Source organism: Scomber japonicus, chromosome 15 (assembly GCF_027409825.1).
Source record: "Scomber japonicus isolate fScoJap1 chromosome 15, fScoJap1.pri, whole genome shotgun sequence".
Lineage (NCBI taxonomy): Eukaryota > Metazoa > Chordata > Actinopteri > Scombriformes > Scombridae > Scomber > Scomber japonicus.
Genome location: NC_070592.1, coordinates 16,946,418 through 16,968,602, shown reverse-complemented (window position 1 = coordinate 16,968,602; position 22,185 = coordinate 16,946,418). Strand labels below are relative to the sequence as shown.

The following is a 22,185-nucleotide window of genomic DNA, read 5'->3' as shown; positions in this document are numbered from 1 at the left end:
TAACCTAAACAAAAAGATGTGTAAAAATGTAACCATACCCCATAAAAGTAAATCGCCACTAGGATTTTTTTATTCATTAACTTTTAAGACTTGCAATAACGACTACACCTGTATTTAAGAGCTAAATATAAAACATTACAGGTAGTTATGACAATGTCAAGGCATTATCTAAAGTATATACAGTCTGATCAGCTGTTCTTGTATTTAAGTATAACCATTACGTTGTTTAAAATGTACAACCATGAAGATAAGTTTGCATCATGGAGCAGTTAATACATGTGTCTACTTGTGCAAGGTACGAACACCTTTTTCATCATTGTTACAGCTATTAGGTTGTTTTTAAAGTTTTAAACCCATTAATTATAACAATGCATCCTCCATTGTCATGTAGCGCAGATGCTGACACGTGCTATAGTGGTACATACCTAAGATGACAAAATATTAATTGAAATTACTTAACTGAAAAAGGTCCTTTATTCTTTTTTCATCTTTTTACATGAGACACAATATTCATTTTGAAAGTAGTTTAATTAGAGTAAAGGAATGCAGGATAATGACAATATATCACACAGTATCAAGTATCATAATGATAAAACATTCAATGATTACATATACAAATCAATTGAATGATACTACAACATGTGACACTAACCATTAAACCATTGTGTAAAGGTTAGTGCTATTACATTATTGTGAAAAATAGCTCTGCCAAACATGAGCCTGAATAAATAGCTTGGGCTGTCAGATTGTTTCCACTGTGATGATGTCAGAGCTCTTGTAGTAGGTAATGGTGACCCTTTGGATGAGGTGTCACATATGAAGGCCTATTAGGCAAGCCTGTCTATTGTTATACATGTGAGTAACTCACAGTGGTGGAAGAGGGGAGTCTAGATATACCAAGGCCAGATAAAAGCCACTGGGTATGGGTGCACGCTTATCATAATGGTTTCTTTGACATGCAGTGTTTTACTAGAGGTCTAGAGGTCATGGGAGAAAAGAGAGAAAAAAGCAGAAACTGAAAGCTCAAATTCGTCTCACGTTTCGAGAATCATATCAGCAACAGAACACAGACGCAAGGCTTGTTTTTAAGAAAAAGACTGTGGAAAAAAAAACATGTTGTTAGGAATGAAAGTCAAAAGGCCTCTTGTGGATTTTGGTATGGGCCTTTTATGCATTGCACTAATTTAAAAACAAGTCATATCCAAAATAACTGCTTTATAGATGAGAGTATTGCATTTGGTAAAAAAGTAGTTGAGATGCACAGAGAGCAAAAAAGGAATACAATTTGATAACTGGATGAAAATAGATTAAATAAAAGCCTCTGACTCTGCTTTTCCTTTGCTCACAAAGAACCTTTCAAACATTGGAAGCACTTGGACTGTAATGGTTATTGGAAGGTCAGTCCTTGCACCTTCTAAGACTAGTGCACAAAGAGAAAAGCAGTGGGATAAAGAGCCATTGATAAACCTTCATATCCCTCTATAGAAACATGTCATCCTTAAGGGAACAACAATACAGATGTTTGAAGAGGAGCAGAAATCATCAAGATGTTCCTTATGAGAAACATGTTGGCTCACCTCTATTCAGTCATCATTCATCTCTGTAATTTACATTCAAATGAAAGAACAGGATCATATTTGTTATGCTAATCCTGTGGATGCCTGTCTCTGTACTGCATGTATGTGCAGCAGGTAGAATATGTTGTTCTGTATTCTGCACACATGTTCAATCAGGACGAGGGCTTTGTGGATTCTAATCTCACACTTTGTGATCTCCAGATATCCAGGGAGGAGAGGTTTGTGCACTGGAATGTGAGGCAAGTGTTTGTCTCAATGTGATGAGGGGTTCAGCATGAAGATTTACATTTTTCTATTAGTGGAGAAAACAGCAGGACGTGACTCCGCAGAATATGATTAATAGAGCTTGGGCGTGACTGTAGTTTGGAAGACTTGTGTAAAAACGAGGTTTGTTTCTTTGCTGAACGTATATTTTGCAACAGATGTTTAATGAGTGCCATGAAGGAAGAGGTCTGTCTTTTTCATGGAAAAAGAAATAAAGCTCCACTGTTGGTCCTTGGCTTGGAAAATACATACATGGATGCTGAATTATAGTGTAACAAATGTTAACAAATGTCAATATGTTTCCAATACATTACACAGTCATATATCAATAAACAGAAAACAAGAGGAAAGAGGGCATCCTGGTGGCCTGGGGGCTAAGGCGCGGACTGTGAACTGCAGCATGCACTGTTCGGATCTGGCCCAAAACTTGCATGTTGATCCCTATCTCACTCCCCTAATTTCCTCTCAGCTGTTCACCATAATATCTCTAATAAAAAAGGCATAAAATACTCACAAATATTTTCAAATGAAAGGGAAAAGTTTACAGTTGCAAAACAATGCAAATCTCAACCATTACCTGAATCTTTACTTGTTTGATCTATTGTGACTTTTGTCGAGTGTAAAAAGGCTGACAGGAAATTGTGACTGCATGCTTTGGGGTATCATAAAGCAGTATCATTCTGCATCCTCGTCTTTGTGTATGAAGTGCAGAAAGAAGAAAATTGTCCTGCCCACAGTCCACCTCTTTTTAATCCACGTCCAGGTCCATGTTGATCTCGGTGCTCAGGTTGAGGTAGAAGAAGGCATACACACAGAGCACAAAGAACAGGATTGCTGCGATGACCAGAAAGGCATCCTGAGAGGAATAAAGAAAATATTTTATATATACTGTATTGATGAACTACTTGTTTATTATATGCCTCATCTGTCTTTACACTGAGGAGCAGCTCTACTTTGTTTCAATCTGTCTGCAGTGATTTGTAATATTCATCAGTGTGTTGTGTCTATATTTGCCAAGTCCCTATTGTCTTTCTTTTCATCTAAAACAGTTGCATTCCTAATAGTGTGAGTAGGAATGTATTGTTTATTAGCTCATTTTGAAAAATAAAACAACAACAACAACAACAACAAACATATTGTTAAAAACATTAAGTTATGTGGATGTACTTCAAGGGCAAATGTAAATAGGACTGTCAATCATCACATTTCCACTTCAGCTACTAAAGCAAAAACATGTTTTGGTACAAAGAGATGCAAACATTTCAAATAAAATTAAGTACTGCAGGTAAATAGGAAAACATCCTGTTCACACTTCTTTCAGTTTATTTTCTTAAAGTTCACAAGTCAACAGAGCCCAAGAGGTGTCATGGAGAAAAAACTAATTAGTGCACAATTTAATACTTCATTGCCATGATTTAGTGTTGTAACTTTCCCATGTCCTCCAGACAAATCAAACACCAAATAAGAGGAAACCACAAAGCCACTCCTGATGAATATTCAGCAGTTGTACAGGTAGATGCCAAATAGTGCTATCATTTTAATGAATCAATCTCAAAGCTGGGATGGGGGGGGGGCCTGTGTGTAAAGGCAGCCTAGTTAACCTTTACAGCTGGGCAATATGGACAAACTCAAATATCAGTATTTTTTGATGAAATACCTTGATATCGATATTGTAATTATATTAGAGAGGACTATTGGTACCTTCAAAAATATATACACAATGAGATTTTTGATAGATAATCATCAGTAATGTAGATATAATGACAAAGTGGGTGAATGCGAGTAATATAACAGTTAAAGCAATCTGGTAAATTAAAAAAATCACATCACTTTACTGTAATGCAGCCTTTAAAACTAGGAAAAAACAACACTCATGACATATCACAATTAAGATATCCAAAATCTAAGACAATATCTGGTCTCATGTCACGATATCAATATAATATGTATTCATTTCCTTGCCCTAACAGCAGCATCTTTTATGTAAAGGGTTTACATAAAAGATATTCTTTTTCATGTATATTACTGTCTCGCATACAAAATTAAATGAAACAGAATAACACATGACAGTCATGTTTGCAAAAACGTAAACAAGCTGATATCTTTATGTCACTGTTGTCTGCCCACAAAACACACAACTGGTGTTTTTACAGATCTCAACTCTACAGAGAATTTTCAAAAAGCCTCTCTTTCAGCACCCAAAAACACCATCTTATTGTTGATGAAAGTCCATGACACACAAACAGATGTGTTTTCAAAATGTATCTGCGTTTGTGTGGAAATGGTTCCAGGATCTTTAAATGTAAATTAGGTCTCCACAGAAGGTGTGTTATAACTCTGATGGAGCTATTTGCACATTAATGACATATGCTCTTAGCTGCTTCGAGATAGAATCACTGTGGGAAATCGTTACCTGATGAAATTAACATGTGAGAGACGTGACACACTGCATAAATACTGTATTTTATATGTTCACATGAAATCAAAGAAGTTAATTATAGTGGATCAGAAAAATACAGCACCTTATCCAACCCAGACCTAATGTCAGATTTCACTGCCAGATTTAGGACATATTTTCAAAAACAATACAAATTGGTATAGACTATGTTTGGGGTTTGTAAAGTTTAGTTTCAGTTAAGTGAATAAAGACTTCTGCATCTGAAAAATGAATCACTGATTTATTTCAGTTTTCTGTTGATAAAAAAGATTAATAAGAAACATACTACGGAATAAAATACAGTAGGAGCAATATCCCAAAAAAAAGACCTAGCAAATTATACAGTATCACATTTCAGAGGCAGGCACTTAGTGACCGTAGTATCATAATACTGTAATATATTCTATCTGCAGTCAAGTCTCCACAGTTCTCCTGGCATTTTTGTTGAGAAGTTAAACTTACTTGAACGAAATGGCCTATTTTATTTTTTGATTTTCTATTGGTTAATTGTCAAACAAATTGAGGCTTTCCAGAGGAGTGGCATTCAACTTGAAAATGGAAATTTAGGGCGCTCATTCATTATGTGGCGCTCACACGATTACAATCTTCATCAGCTGGAGTTTCATTAGGGCCACTCAGAGTATTGAACAATGCCAGTTATTCTTTATCAAGAGAACTCATTAGCAGTAAACTTTCTAATCAACACTGGAGAGCTTGGAGAGCTTTAAAAGAGTGCAGAGTGCAGTCTGATTGGGGGTTACTCAAAAAGAAATATTTGATTTGAACATGGAAATTAGTTTTGACATGCAAACTGGGCCACAACAACAAAGGTGTCATGACAAGCGAAAGTAAAACATTTGATTCTAGTCCTACGCAAACTTATTCATAACATATTATTCTAATTTCCGCAGATATCTATAAAATCATGTGTGCTGTGAAGCAACTCACACAGAGTACCTATTTCTGGATTCTATGAGAACCTCATGGGAGAAAACTTCCTGAATCACGTTAAACTGAACCACTCTGAAATGTCCTGTTGTATTTGCAAGTGACAGGCTGAGGTGATACAAGGAAATGAAAAACAGGAAAGAAGCAAACAAGAGAGCCATAATAGATGTATTAAAAAAAATACAGACAAAAAAAACCCTGAATGACAATTTGAGAAAACATCAGTTTGGTAATTGCTATACGTAGCACACACACAGAGAGGCCTGCAAATTCAACCCACTGGCCAAACTGCTGAATGAAAGAGAAATGAGAAAAAAAAGTTAACAATGAAAACGAGAGAGAAAACAAGTGACAGATAAGGCTCTGCACAAACGAGGGGTGGTGGGGGGCTAATAATAATTGCTCTCTGACGAAGGGGCTGGGGGTGGGTGGTGGGGGTGGAGGGACAATTAAAAGGCATCACAGCATCCACAGCTATCTGTGTACATGTTGTAGTGCCTAGTCATCAGCAGCACTGGTCTTCATTAGCCTCAACCCACATTTATCTACATCCCGGCAGCTTCCAAACAGCTTAAAGTCCTTGCTTAATTGGAAAACTTTTAAATTTCATGCACTTTAGCTTCATATATTAACCGCCAGGCTCCCTCCGCTTGATTTACTTTTCTATTTTGCCTAGGCCTCAGAGAAAAGAGAACTGTTATCAAATCACGGAGGCTTGATTGTTTTCTGCTTTTCTTGAGCTCTTGCGCAATGCTTTGAAAAACATGACAAAGAGAAGTGTTTGTAATTCCGTCAACAACATTGTGAAGAAAGTGTCGGGCTTCGAACGCAGGTAAGTATTTTGTCGAGTCGGCGCTGAAACAAAAGGACATGCGATAATGCAATGCAGTTCTTCTTGGATTCAAGATTCAGAGAGAAAGAGAACAGCTGGTTCTCTTGTCTGTGAAAACAATCTGGAGGGGTTTTGGTGTAAACACTTGAGTTGTAGAAAGCACCTGTACTTGATTGAGATCATTGTTTTGGAGGAGATCGGCCCACTGTGTTGACTCTTGCCTTGTCTCACAAACACATTTACGTGGGCCCACTTAGACACACACACGCACACACACACGCACATACACACACACACACACACACACACACACACAGCTTCTCTGCCCACATTCTGATGGAGACCCCTGGATGGGGCCCAAGCACATCATCATCTTCATCATGTGGCTCTCTCAGCTATGGCGGCAGCTGCAGCACACTCGGCACGCTGGGAGCTGGGTCCCTGTCACCCTGGCGACAAGCCACAGCTCAGCAGACATCATTTCATCTGGTTCGCCTTCTATTCTCCTCCTGGGTTTGTTTGTGTGCGTATATGTGTGTGCATGTGTACGTCAGTCTGTATGTGGGTGACCGAAAGACACAAATTGCTGTTGGTGCATTTGGGCTGCGTTTGGTAAGCATGTCTCCTCAGTATAAATCATAGCAACAAATATCACATATTAGATTAGATTTCATGGCTGGTTAAATAAATTTTTTTTACTGTAAAATGTGACTCCTATCTTGATACTAAAATAATTTCTTACCTTTGAAACACATCTTGTGTCTTCCTGCTACCCTGACAGCATACCTCTCTTATATGTCTGTGCAATATGAGTATATATATATCGTGTGGCGATAGTAAAATGTCTATTGTTCCATATTATACTCTATTGTTAATTGGTTTGTGTCAGTCTTTACAGAAATATTTTTTATTTGAATTCTGTCCTTTTGTGTGAATTACATAGATACATTCCTCTTTTAATTTTTAATTTAATTTTAAAGATTTTATTGAAGTAGCGTAATGAGTGTAGACCATACTTCCCCCCTCATCCTCATTAAAATTTTTTGTTGGCTCATGACTAATCAACATTTAAAATGTTGATTCGTCACATCCCAGAGCCCAAGGTGAAGCCCTAATGTAGTAAATTTACACTAACATCAAACAACATAACAATTATCACATACTTAAGGATTAAAAACTGAATGTTATGTATATTTGCTTGCTGCAGGATTTTTTTTTGTGAACAATTGTTTTATTGAATTTTTTTGCTGCAAGATTTTAAATTAAGAATGTATCAATGAATTGGTACACCTTGGTAGTCGGGTGGTTATCACACAAGCCACATAAATTCAATTTAAATAAAGGCAAAAAATTCAACTAAATAAATAAATAAAAATGAATCAATGAATTTGTTAATTTTCAATTGATCAACTTATCCAATAATTGACTTGTATTAGGGTAAATCTATGTCATTATCACAGTCTTAATCTAAGGACTAGGATAATCTAAAAAAATATATATTACAGTGTTTTTTTTATAAGTAATTCTAGAAATAATCATTAGAATTTAACATGTAACAAATACTGTAAGCCTTTTACATTACCAAATGTCTTCCCACATGCTTTACATCGGACAAAAATATCTCTGTGAATTGGAACAGCCTTAACACTATCACAACTCATTAACTCTTATGTTTCCGCTTACTACATTAAATGGCATAAAAGGCCATAAAACCTACAAATTCCCATGTGCTATCTTTCAACGCTCCTAACCAACTTGAAAATGTGAATGAGCCTCATAAACCTAATGGCCAGCACAGATAACAGATCCAACATGACTTGTGTGGAGGGCAGGCACTACTGTTTGGATCCAGGGTTTCAGCACAGTATCCATCATTGTTTAAAATGTTTTTTTTTTTATCCAAAAGTTTGTTATAAATGACACTGGATGGTGCTAAATAATACTGGTAGTTAGGATGGCCCATTTAAGAAACCCTCCCCCCCACCACTACTATACCCTCCCCTGTTTCCCCAAAGCAGTCAACCTAGGGGAAGCCTCTATCCTCTGCCAATTCCAAGCGCTTTTCCCAAACTTTCTAGGCTCAGTGGTTTAAATAAGACCCAGGGAAAACATTCCTGATCACAAAGTTAGTGTCCCAATTAGACAAGGCAGCAGGCTTGTTTCCTGTGCTGCAAGCTAGTGTGCTGGAGCTACTTTGAAGGCGTTTCTACTTCTGTGGGCAACCTGAGGAGAGACTACAGCAGACTTCAAGCCAGTTTTGTGACCCTGTTCCATCCTGTTTACATGAGCTGCATTCAGGCGACAAAACGCTGCTACCGTACACACACACACACCGTGACTTGTGTGTGTTTGTACGTGCAGACATAACAGGTGGTCGGTTTCCGACATGTCTCAGGTCAATGTTTTTGTGCAGCCCGACAACTGATCACTGTTGTGGGAACAGAAGTTCTCCTTCTCTCTCTCACTTTCTCAGTCTCTACCATCCCTTTTCTCTGCCAACTTATCCAGACTGCTCTGCTACTAGGACAGCCCCGAGACAGCCTGCCCTGGCAGCTGCCAGATTCTCTGTGCCCGCATGTCTGTTTGGCCCTTCTGAGATGCCAGCTGCATCTGAGATGAGCATCTCAACTGGAGAGATGGTGAGAGGAGCAGAGGGAAGAGAAGAGAAGAGAAGAGAAGAGAAGAGAAGAGAAGAGAAGAGAAGAGAAGAGAAGAGAAGAGAAGAGAAGAGAAGAGAAGAGAAGAGAAGAGAAGAGAAGAGAAGAGAAGAGAAGAGAAGAGCACAACATGCCTATAAAATCCACAGCCAAATCATTGTTGTCAACCAAAGGTTCAGACACAGAAAGTGTGAGCTTTCTACTGTCATCACAGAGCTGTGTAAAAATCGCAACTTTATATAATGTTGAAAAGGACTCAACGGGAAAGCAAGCGTGACCAAATATCCATTACATGTGGGCTGAATTTCAATCGAAATCGGGGGCCAAGAGGTCTAAGTCAGTTTAATATACTCGTCCCAGAGGTATTTTTAATCCGACCTCTGAAAATTCCCTTCGTCTTGGGCGTGAAAAACCTGAATTATTCATGAGCAATATCAATATTTCAAGATATGGACTAATCTAATTGGATTAAAGACGTGCTTAATGAGGCCTTGCGTGTCTAAGAGATGCATATTTTAAAACCTGACCATTTCACCCAGTGTTTAATTCTCGCTATGATTTGTTCATCTCTGTGTACTATGTGCCAACTGAAGCTTAATGAGGAAGTGAAATCTTTTGGCTTTTGATATACTGTAAACAGAGCCAATTTTCAATACTATGAAGCAAAATAAACATGTCCAAACAATAACACTAGTATTGACTGATTTGTGTTTATTAACTGACTTTGATTTTAAACAGCTATACAAAAAAAATCTCTGCGGACATGATTTCATCTGATGGTATTTGCGATTTCAAAGAGGATTTAAAAATCTATGGCAGCTGATATTTTCCAAGCTATTTTAGTAGCTGTGGGCTTTGCTGTGAAATAGTAAAACTGTTTGACTGAATGAGGAAAAGCATACACAGAAGAGCCACATTTGGCAGAGTGATAAACGTGGAGTCATCCATCTCTGCCTGCACAACAGCTCCTAATCACTGCAGTCTGACACAGTAATGGAGAGAGACACACCTTTCTCCCCTTCTTTCACTTTCATATTATCCAATTCTCTTATCATTTTTTTTCTTTCATTTTATGTTTTCCTTCTGTGCTTGTTTTATTTCTGTTATATATAAAAAGGAAACTTGAATGTGAATTTGAATCCTGTAAATAATGTCTTCTTTTTTGTAGACGTGAAGAAGTGTTGTATATTTTTCCAACAACAGTTTTAATACTAAGTACAAGCAGGGAGTGCACATCATAAAATGGAGGTTGATATATTACAATCTCTCAAGTAAGTAGCATGACAGTCAAGAATCTGGGATATTGAACGTGATCTAGTGAGACATATTCTCAAACAGGAAGGCAAATAGACAGACAAATGGAAAGAAGATGGTTGGCAGACAGACAGACAAGCTGAATCGCAGATGTCCCAAGACAGACAGTCAGGCAGAAAGAAATAGTGGGAGACATGCAGATATAGACTTCAGTAATCTGAAAGAGAAAAAAGTCCAAGCCAGGTCTCACCCTGAATCCAGAGGAACTCTTCTTTGCCTCAGCTTTCAGTCGTGTGGCCTTTAAGGCTGACTTTGTCTTTTTGTAGTCTTGCTTACCTGAAAAAAAGAAAAAAAGAAAAGGTTTTGTAGCTGTATCAAAAGGGATAGTTCAAATATGGGGTACCATTTCGTGGGCACCTCAGGAAGTCACTTTATCTGGCCAAGAACTAGCCCCTCTATAGTCCTACTTACACCCAGAAAACAAGAAATAAAACAAGATATAAAATATTAATTGATGAGTTGCTTTCAGGCAGATTCTTTTTACCTTTAGACAGAGACTGATTAGATGGTTCTATCTTTATGTTAAGCTAAGCGCTGGCCTAAGCTGCACACCCATTCACCTGTGCTTGGTTGACTTCCCATGAGCTCAGCTCTCAAGGGTGATTCTTGTCGGTGAGCTGGCCACCTGGCAAAACATGTGTGTGTCTGTGTGTTTCACATGAGGCAGGGCCGGCTGTCTTGGTCTAATTAGAAACAACACACTGCAGGAAAAGGAACTTTTGGTAACAATAGGGTGGAAAGGCAACAGCTTGCTATGCTAAGCAGTGTGTGTGTGTGTGTGTGTGTGTGTGTGTGTGTGTGTCTGGAACTACTATGTTTGTGAGAACTAATTTGTATGCTCCAATTATGGAAATATTAGCAAGTCCCTAAAGGGTTTATTTAGGTAATCTTGCGCAGGGTTCAATTTTTGAATTAAAATTAAGTTAAGGTTAGGGTGATGTTAACCATGAATGTTTGATGGATAATGTTAAAGTCATGAGTTGAGGGAATCAATGGACAGTCCTCATAAGAAGAGACATAGAGTGCAATTAAGAAATATGTGTGTAAAAAAGAGACCAAGCCCCCGGGTGAGCTTTGAGGTTTTCTTAGTTGGTGATTTAACATGGAGGGGCCAGTAGGAGTTTTTACTCTGAGCCAATTAAGCCTCATTTACATTGAAAGAGGGAACAAGGGGGACGGACTGGTCCATATCCATCTGGAAAGGGTGTGGAACAGAAAAGAGTGAGAATGAGCTTGTGAGAAAGGAAGGATAAAGAGGTGTATGTGTGTTGTGACTAAAAAACAAACAGAGTTGCATACCACTGAGTATCATGTCGCTTGAGGAGCAGTGGTTCTCTTCTTCTGGGGCCATGGAGGAAAGAGAAGATGACCATTAGCCTCGCACTAAGCAACTGCTCTGTGTCAACCCATACACATTTTCTCTTTTCCATACTTTTCCTCGATGTTGCACTCAATTTCAATCTCTTTTACTCTTCCCCCATCCCTCCTGGTCCTGGATTCCTCCTCCACCTCTCTCTGACTTGGTGGAGGGCTAATAGAAATGGGGAGCATGTTGCCAGGAGCAGAGCGTGAGCTAGTGGGAATTCACTGAATGTCTCCTTCACTTGTCAGAAAGTGGAGAGAGGGAAATTTGATTGGAGGCACCTCAGGTTGTTCACCATTCATAAAAAAATGGTGTAGGGGCTTTAAGGCTATGAATGGATAGTTGTGATAATGTAAGACTACAAGAAGCTTCATAATATACTGCCATTCCCTTTGGCCAAGAAGAAAAACAATGAATCAAGAATAAATAAATAAAATTTCTATATATTCAAATTGAGATTTATGAAGGCAAAGCTGGTTGTTTATTTTCATTGTATTGACAGTGACGCATGAATGGTTGTGTATGTTATAAGTACAATACCAAGCATATGTGTTAAAAGCATTTCAGAGACACTTTTACACAACATTTTAAACTCCCCCTTTTGCTAGCTTATAACTGCATTTTTTGATGAGAGATATTTTACCGTATTAAATTCTTACTTCTACTCTTTGAGGTGTACACTCAAATGTTTCTTTGACATGTGTCCCACACTTTGTATGTTGGATGGTTAATCATGTCAGCCTTTTAACCTGAAACAGATCTGACTTGGATTGAAACTTTGGATACATTGAATACATTTCTGTGGCTTGGAGTCGGCGCCTGGTGCTTTTTTAATTAATAATGCTGCTTTTTAAATAGTCTTACTTTATGATAATTACACTACTTTAATCAAGAAGAAAAACAAACCATTCTGAGAGCTAAATATGTTGTGAAATGCGTGCAAATGAACAGAAAAACATGCATGATACAGTGGTAATTATCTGATCTTGCATATAATATGCAGATGAGAAAACTGACTCTTCACTAAGCCACGACACATACTCAGTTTACAATGACAACAGTGACAAATCACTACTGTAACTCATAGTCATTTTTGAAACAGAGGGCCTTTGAATTGCCACAGAAGCAAACCTAAGTAGGCATCTTATTTCAAGCTAACAACTGTGGATTTGGTTGGCTGAAATCACGATCGATACAGTAAGTTAATGACATGCCTCTAGCCTTTGCTAATAACACTAGATCACAGAGTTTTATCCATTCCTTACACTTATGTTTTCAGAAAGAAGACACCACCCTCCAAACTCTTTAGACAGAGAGTAATACTCTTATTAGAGATCCTTGAACACAGCTTTGGCCCTTGGAGAAATCCAAAGCTTGACAGGCCTCCTGTGCTGATTTATGCTTGCTAAGCTGATTGCACAATTGTTGTTCAGTTGCCAGCTTTGGTAAATAGTCAATAGTTGAAACTTAACATAGATTTGTAAAACCTGCTCAACTCCTACATTTCCTTTCAACATCAAGATGTACTGGATTTGATATACAATATAATATTTTGTCATATACAGGATTTTATAGGAGAGATAGAACGCAGACATAACTATGTAGGAAACATTAAAATTGTGGATATCCATGATCTCTGTCCTGTAACAGGTACCAGTGACACTTTACTACAAGCTCGCAATCAAACAATTTGTACTTTTTTGGATAACTATTAGCTTGTTACCTGTGTGTCAAAATCTGTTTACACAAGGTCCCTTTTCTGCAGTAAAATCCTGAAGGATACTCAAAGACAGAACAATATCAGAACTTAAGCGAGCATCCACCTGTGCTGTTTTTCTCATGTGTAGCATTTCTTCATGTTAGTCTACATGGAGAAATCACATTTATATGCAAAAAAATGTCATCACAACCCAATACAACCATAGCCATCTGGTAAGAATCAATACTTAATTGGAGCAAAATAAGAATAATTACACCAAGTAGGAGTATGAATAGTTCATATGGAGGAGAACAGCCAAAGGATTACATCAGGCTGCGTAAGGTATTGTAATATTTTTGTAATATAACCCTGTCCTTTCTTAAAGCCACATGTTACCTTTCTCCTGTGGTTTGCTTGTGGGGCTCTGCAGCCACACACACACACACAAACGCACACAAACATACACAGTCCTGATGATATTGCATTGGGCTTATGAGCACATCTATTTGTCATTGCTCATCCCCCTGCTGCACCGGTGCTGTAGACACTTTCTGTCACCAATTATCTACGTGCGCTGGGCTACACGCCATCCCCCTCCCTGCCACACTGAAAAGGCATCACTGTCCTTCTGTACAGCAACGACAATGCTGTATCTCAGAGGAACATTAGCCCTTGTAAGGCGGCCTAGAGTGCCTGCTGAGAGGCTTCCCTGAGTGCACCTTTCATTGAAGTCATCACTGATTTCATGTCAAGAGGACAAGAGAAAAGTGAAAGTGTCCCTTCCAGCCCCCAACACCACTTACTGTACATTCCCTTAGATGTGTGTTTCACGGTTCTTCCAGGCTACTCTGTCATTGTGTTCACCTATAAATGGTGTCTGATTAAGACTGAGGGAACATGAGTTTTTATCTCGAGCTATTGTTCTGTGAGGCATAATGAGATAGGTATTAGCTAAAATTAGCCACATGTGATTATGCACTCAAGAGAAGGATGGGGAAAGGTATATGATTTGTGTGTCACACAAATTGGCCATTAAAGTGAAGCTAGGAGAGGAGTAGACATCTAAAAGCATCACAGTTTGTCAGAATGTATAAATGTCAGAGGAAAAAAAAACAGTATTAATCGTCATTCATTTGTTCCTGTGACATATAAAGTATTTAAATAAACTGTGTGTAGACGCTCAAATTCCGAGACATCTTTACCAAAACCTGCCCATGTCAGCAATGGTAAAGGCTATTTCACAACGTTGCATTAAATGCATGTGAGAAAATAGACAAAGTAGTGCTATAGGAGGATATTCTTGCCAATTGGTCCCCATTGATATATAATTAACAATACTCATAAGACAAGAGAAGTAACCTACAAGAAATATGTAATAGCATACGTGATTACCAAACACAGTGCCTTGCCTAATGACATCATGTTGTGTTGCAGAAAACGGTGAGCCTAGTTTGAGGTTTTTGCTAGATGACCCTACATAGTTTTGCTAAAGCCTTCTGTTTTGGCACTCCTCCTGCACCGATTCAAATGAATGAAAGGGTTGCATCTTTTCACTCAGGGCTAAAGTCTACTCACCCCTTATCGATAAATAACATGCACATACATTAATGCTGTCTTCAAAAAATATAACTGTAAGGTTGTCACACGAACAAATAAGTTATAGCTGTAATTCCACTCATCTATTATGTATGTGTGTGTATTATGTATTATGTACAACAATCCAGTGTAGGAGTTTGTCAAGAGGAAGAGTAACATACCTGAGGAATTAAGCATGTATGTGTATGTTTGTGTCCATAGGGAATAGCCGTCTTGCTTGTGCACCACATGCAGAGTGATGGGGTTATTTGGACAGACAGCCCACCGTCCAGTGCTCTCTAGGAGCCCTGGGACAATTCGGGCAACACACTGACAGCGTGTCTGACAGTTCTCCATGCTTTGCTTTGCTTCTGTGTCTATCTGGCATGGCGGCCAAATAGTCAGTGACCACATGGTGCGGATCGCTGGCATCTGCCAGAATGCATAGTAGTGGAACTGGAGATGTGATGCCAGACACATGGGCGATATTCATGCCTTGTCCTTTGCGTCATGTCAGGGGAGGAACAGGGAGGTCAAATCTAAGGTGGCAGCAGGGAGCATACATATCTGCATCTACGTATTTTTTTAAAAATACATAGATTATATATACATATATAGTATTATCATTATTACTTCTTAAGTCAATCATTTCTAATTTGCCATTTGGGTGTCTTTATCAGTGTGAAACGATTTTCCATGTAAGAACACTATAGCTTTACCTCTCCTGAGGGCAGCTTGATGCAGCCAATTATAACAGGTTTAATAATGGTATTTAAAAAGAGTGTCAACAGTGGTCCCCTGATGTCCATTTGACATGACAAAAGCACTCCAGCAGAGATGATGGTACAGCTCAACAACCAGCCTGGACTTCTGCTGATGTGCCATGAATAAGCCAGACTATTACGATTTTAAATTACTATGTGTGGCCTGTTCTTGCTCTTAGAAGACACAGCCCCATGCTATCTTTGAAGACTTAATTTTCCTCTCTGACATTTTTCCCCTGTCTCTGTTTTCCTCCTTTGCTGTTAAACAGTGGTTCACTGAAATTGCCTGATGGGCATTCTTTTCAAAAAAGAAGAAAAAAGTGCAGAAATTGAGGGTTTGGAAGGTGGCAGAAGTAGAAAAAGGACCAAAGCGTTCGTGGCATCTGTGTTACATATTTTGAATTAATAAGATAGAAGAGGATAGAGAGGGAAGAAGAAAACACTACATAGTAAGGGGAAAAGGGGGGAAAAAAAGATTTCCGGCATCACTGGTAGGGGATGTGACAGAAGGAGAAGTGGCTTGTCATGTTATGTCTGTCTCTCATTTGTTGAACCTGCTGGGTTTTACACAATGGCTGACAGTTAAGGGATATCTTCAGGCTAAATCATCCTTTTTTTCTGTCCCAATATGAATACACATGCAACTGTTGTGCTGTTTTCTGAGACCTCAAACAATTATAGCCTGGTAGTGTCAACAAGACACATGCTATCAAGTCCCTGAGAAAGATAAATATTGGTATTGCTGTCATAAGATGTCATGACATCCCTTTTTCCTTTTTAAACGTGGAACAACAAAAAGTTGACCATCCTGACCATCCTGTGAGTCATGTTAACCCACAGGAAATATTAAACCTGGGATAATCTGTGCTTTCTTTCACAAGAATGATGAAGAAAGGTACCAGTCATCTCGTTAAGTTTTTTTTATTTTTGTTTTTCATCTATCTGTAAAAAAAAAAAAAAAAAAAAAAAACTTCAGAGCTTCCAAAACCATCTCGTGAAGGTTATTTAAGATAGCTAGTAGGGCATCAGAATCCACCAGTTTAATTCTCACTGTGTACAATTGATCAAATAAGTCACCAGTGATTTTCCAATAAAATTGCAAATTGGATACAAAAGCCAAAAGATATGTTAATCAAATGACCTGACTCACAGCTGAACAGGTAGTCTACACTGGCCCGGATAAGCTCAATTCTATATGATGCAACTAATCCTAAAGCATGAAAATGTTGATTACAATTAGCAGCACTGTGTTCCATGGTATCTGCTATTTTCTTCCACATAAACAGGTTTAAATGTAGCACATTTATTTCTAAAGCCTGCTTCACACACTTTTTGAATGTTTTATGTTTCCATACAGTGAACAAACTAAATGATCTTCATCTTATATTTTCTAACTGCACCTCAGCCTGCAAAACCTATTACCTCACATATGAAAACTCTCTGCCAGATAGATATACCAGCAAGAAAAAGCACCACAAGCAGAGGTTTTGAGAAACATGGCCCAGAGTAAGATATTTTTTTCCATCATCGAATACATACACAAATATAAATCCTATGTAGTGTGATATTACATATTCTGTTGTTTTAATATGCAGTGCATTATGTAATTTGGGATACCCTTAAGTTAACAGTTACTGTAAGCCAGTAGAACAATGCTGAGGGTGACTTTGCTCCAAATTTTCCCACCGGTATTTGACGTATAAATAATGACAAGCTTGATATGTGAGTGTTGTGACAAAGTCTATTTCAGTCTAAATACACATGAAATAATATGGCAATATTATGCTAAAATATTACATTCTAAACTATCTCAAATAAACTTGCATTATGTATAATAATAAGAATCAAATACATCATTTGTTAAATGAAATGAAATGGGTTTGTTTTTTTTAATGAACAACAAAGGCATACATGCGCAAATAGAGAAATTAATAAGATTTAGGGCCCACAACGTGTGGTTGGTTTTCTGGAAGAAAGGGTTTCCCCTCAAGCTGTTTCCAATCAACTGAAACTAAGATCCAATTCAAGAAAAAGCAGCACATCTGCCATTCAAGAGTGACAGTGCACCTTCTGCACACAAACTAATTTCTTAGACTTTCCAGGGACAGATGATTTATAGGGTCATGAAAGATACTGTATATTTTTGTTATGACCGTGTCCCATGGTGTCCTAATTGTTTTATCATTTTCATCTTCTGTAATGTGTCACTTTCTTCAGTTCAACTATCTAATAGGGAACTATTAGATAGTTTATCCATTTGTTTATCCATTTTACTCCTTGTATAAGCTTCTGATGAGGGTATTCATTGATCAAAACCATAAAATCAAAAATAGCTTAATAAAACATCTCACACAATTTGGTGCAAAAATCTTCTTCCTTGGATAAAGGGGGCACCTTTTGTTTCTAATAAGACCACTACTAAGGCTATGGGGAAAAAATAACTAAAATATCCAGCTTCACCAATGGTGACCTTTTGGTTTTGTTCCACAAGAGTAAAACAATAAGGAAAAAACACATGATGAGCGGTGATCTTCAAGCAACCACAGCTGGCATGCTAAAGGCAACCAAACTTATGATTGATACCAAACATATTGCCTTAGTTAGGCCTTTGAGATGTAGGAAGAAACAAAGTACCGCAGGATTAGACGGCATTAAACTTTGACAGCTTCTGACATGATATCAAAGGGGCTTTTTTTTAAAGCATGGAATTCACTTGTTATCAGTGATGTTACCTCAGATGCTGCATGGTTGTATTTAAGTGTAATTACATCCACTACTTTTACAGTACATGAATTCTAATACAGTCTGCTTTAAGGTATACTACTCAGGATTTTCATAGAGAAACAATGAACAGACTCATAAAGGACTCATCATAGTAATGCCCGTCAATCATCATTTATGACCCTTTAGAGGTGTGTATTTATCCCTCTGCCTGTTTTTTTTTGGGTGTCAACCTTTTTGGGCAGTGGATGTAACCCCCAGCCTATAACATTGTGCAGTATGTGAGGTTGGGACTTGTAGTGTGGCGATCAGGTTAAATCACTGTCTCTGTCCTCTGCTCAGAAGTTTAATTTCAAGCCAGTAATTGTAAAAGCTTCCAGGACTATGCAAAGATGTTATGCTTATTCTTGTATAGTTAATAAAATTGATAGAGGTTGTCAAAAAAGGTGAGCTGTTAGGCAGACTGGCATAAGTGAAACCACCACAGGATTGCTCAATGTAACACAGTACTGTTTGTGATTTATTAAAAAAACAGCATGTAGGATTTAGTGTCATCCAGTGGTGAGATTGCAACCAATTGAATACCTCTCCCTCTTCCTCTCCAAATGGGAGGAGAACCTATGGTGGCTATGAAACCAACGAAAAACACAAAAAATGTGAAAGGCCCTCTCTACAGCCAGTGTTTGATTTGTCCATTCTGGGCTACTATAGAAACATAGTGGTGCAACATGGTGGGCTCCGTGGACAAGGACCAACTCCTTATGTAGATAGAAAAGACTCACGCTTAAAACATACTTGTGAAAATGATGTCCTATTTCTGCCAAGTCCAATCTATTAGATGCCACTAAATTCTAGTGTCTTTGAGTGTGAACTCAGCGTGTTTCAATGTGAGAACATTAAAAATGATTTCTGTGTTGTGGTAAAATTTCCTACGAGTTATGATTTTTGTTCAAACGAAGTTGAGAAACAAATCAAGGACCAATTCCAACACACAAAAAAGCATCATGAACTAAATTATGGATTTTTTTAAAATTGTGGTTTAAAAATATTGTGTTTTATTTATCTGTTTTATTTATCTGTTTGAAAATGTTAAATGAATGGCTACATTTCTTCAGTCCTGGTGATTTATGCTATATTATGACACAAACTCGCTGTTTTTTTTGTTTTTTTTTAAATAACCAGCCAATGTCAAATCATCTAACAAAAGCAAGTACTGTTGCTTGATTTCACACTTTAAATTACAGTTGAATATTTTTCTGTTGATCACAAATCGATTAACCATAGGATAAAGAAAGACTTACCAATCTGTTTTCGGTACTGATCAACTGGTAATTTGGTCGCGCCGGCATCCTTCTTCCCCATTCTCCTTCCTCAGCCTGACAAGAAATAAATAGAAAAACAACCTTGTGAATGTGCGAATTTCACAGCTGGGTCTCAATGTTACACCTGATCATTTAGTTTAATCAAATACGGATATAGCTCCATTGCTGTTACTGTAGCCTGAGATAACTTGTGAAATCTGCGGGAAGGATTGAAGTTAATACACAATCATATATAGAGAAGAGTAGTCAGTTTTGATCAGGCAGATGATTTATCTTTCACATACATCTGCTAGTCATAATTAAATTAATTCACACCACCTTCCATGTGTGTTACGTTCACAGTATGTGCACTTCCTATCCATCTCATTTAGTCTAACACCATTTCCCTTCACACCATGAGCTCTCCTTGATTACCCTGACAGCTCACAGGGAAGATATGAAGAGAAAAAGCTAGAGAAATATATATATATATATATATTTAAAATGTATCTGCAGGCTCCACATGTAACTATGCTTATGTAATAGAATAGATGTCAGTCTGTGGGTGCATTTACACAACACGAGCGCATAAACCACATGTACAGCACAGTCAACCGAAATAACCACACCTGAACAATATTTTTCTTTACAAAGTGCAAAAAAATCTGTGTTTTTCTTGCATTCACCCAAAACACACTTGTTTCTCAGTGAGCTCTCTGCTCTAAATTCCAGACAGGCTTCCTCAACACACTGCATCAATCAATATTGTAGCCTTTTGTTTAAAATAGTGGAAAAAGCAAATATGAGACGACGGCAGGCCTGTGCTGTCTACTGGAATCCCTTTGACCTGTTCTGTCTGAGAGATTTGCGCATGATTAGATAAATAATGCTCAATATCCACCAAGTCCTGCTCAGCTAATGACAATTGATTATCATGAAAAGAGACCATGTTTAACTGTGACGGAAAGATAAACGTGTACACATTTGTGCACAGGGGAGAACAGAGAAATATGAGAAGAAAAAAAGTATATATGTGCATCCAAGAAGAACGGGAGTGGTGGAAACTCTGGAGGTGCAGCCAGGGAATAGAGGAAAGAGACTGAATTAGCATGCTCAAGGAGCGTGGCTGGCTGCCTGTGCTGACTGATACCTTCTCATGGGAGACCGCTGCCTTAGGAGACCTGGATTTTACCTTGCACTAAAAACACTGTTTTGAGCTACATTTCAAACACTGTTAGTGCCAGGAGAGAAGGAGGATGTATGCACAGCTATTGTTCTCCAGCAGTTGGAAACCAGAGTCAGCAAATTAAAGGAAGTGAGAGGAAGACAAAAGAAGATGAGGAAATTGTCCAAATGCAATGTTTACAGTGGGACACAGTGGGCTCTCTGCATTGTTGCTGTTTTTCTACTGTGCAGCAATATCTAAATTGCACAATAAACACATTTGTAGACTCTGTTATCACCCATTGTCAAAGTTGCTACAGATGTGTTAAGTATATTTTGCATTTGAAACAGAAGGGTACAAAATACACACTTTTACACCTTAGATGCATAGATGATAAAGCTGATACTACATTTTGGTAACAATATTTAGCACAATCTCAACCTAACTGTTAATAAAACTATATCTAAAAAGTAAGTCTAGTATTTTATTTCATAATGACTTAAATCTCTGTGTTTATCCCCAGTACAGAAAAACCTACCAAGGTAATCTTGAACAATGAGCTATCCCAGTTAATCAAAGAGTAAATGTTTGCCCTTGAGTACAGTGTACTGACTCACAAATTAATTTGCACATGACAACACAACTACATTTCAGTCCAGGAAATATTGTAGGTATTATGTCACCCTTTATAAAACTGCATTGGAAGAACAATAACAAAGTATGTGGCATACAGTTTCCTTAAGACTTGAATCCAGACATGATCATGGATTAATGCAAAGTGGCAATACAGTCAAATCAGGTGTCAGTTTATTAGGTATTAGGTATATCTAGCTAAAAGTAATGTAGTTTAATACAACAGTCCTGCAATGGTTTTAAAAAATTTTGCTGAAACATTTTAGAGTTGTTGATTCATCTTTGTGGTTATTTTGGAGGCTGTAGTTTTGTAGTTTGTGCTACTGAATTACACTGTGTTATAATGAGATGCGTTTCCAATATTTTCTATTATTCTGGTTACTGCAGATCTGTTGTATTAGACGGCACCAGTTTTAGCCAAGTGTACCCAAAAAAGTGTGTATGTAAATGCAACTAACATTGCTTGATATTTGGGGGCGTTGTGGTCTCTGGATAATGGAAGTATAGGTTTCTACCAGTTGAAAAATACCTACTATGCTCTGCGGTTTAAGTAAAGGTAAGATAATAACTAAATATGTTGTGCATGCATTTGCAGGACTTTGCTCTTTGTAGTAGACCCATGGCGACAGTTTACAATTGTCGTATTGTCATTTTGAACGCTCCTAGTAAGTGAGTAGGTGGATATGTACAACAGAAAGCATTCCAGTGGAGATGTTACTACATTGACTGCAGACTTCATTCATTGCATACACGAAAATACTTACTCTGCTCTTGTTTCTCGGGAGAATAAGTCGCTTAGTTGTGGTGTTTCTGCATTACGAGACGCCTGGTGACACGACGACAGGACCGCTTTATTGTACTTTGCTCTAAATTGCTCCAGAATGCCAACACACCGCTTCTCCCACTGATAGTTCCTGGTTTACACGTTTACAACA

The 22,185-nt window shown here is 37.9% G+C and overlaps 1 protein-coding gene across 2 annotated transcripts; it reads right to left on the bottom strand.

Moving 5' to 3' along the window:
* Window positions 1–509: 509 nt before the first annotated feature.
* triqk (triple QxxK/R motif containing) lies at window positions 510–22,161 on the bottom strand. Of its 2 annotated transcripts, XM_053333746.1 has the most exons (5): window positions 22,015–22,161; window positions 19,453–19,527; window positions 11,329–11,367; window positions 10,220–10,305; window positions 510–2,697 (listed from the first exon to the last, which is right to left on the bottom strand). In XM_053333746.1, the coding sequence occupies exons 2-5, from the start codon at window positions 19,511–19,513 to the stop codon at window positions 2,590–2,592; spliced, it is 294 nt and encodes a 97-aa protein (XP_053189721.1). In that variant the 5' UTR covers window positions 19,514–19,527; window positions 22,015–22,161; the 3' UTR covers window positions 510–2,589. The 2 variants fall into 2 exon arrangements, with proteins under 2 accessions (XP_053189721.1, XP_053189722.1); XM_053333747.1 differs by lacking the exon at window positions 11,329–11,367.
* Between the last annotated feature and the right edge of the window lie 24 nt (window positions 22,162–22,185).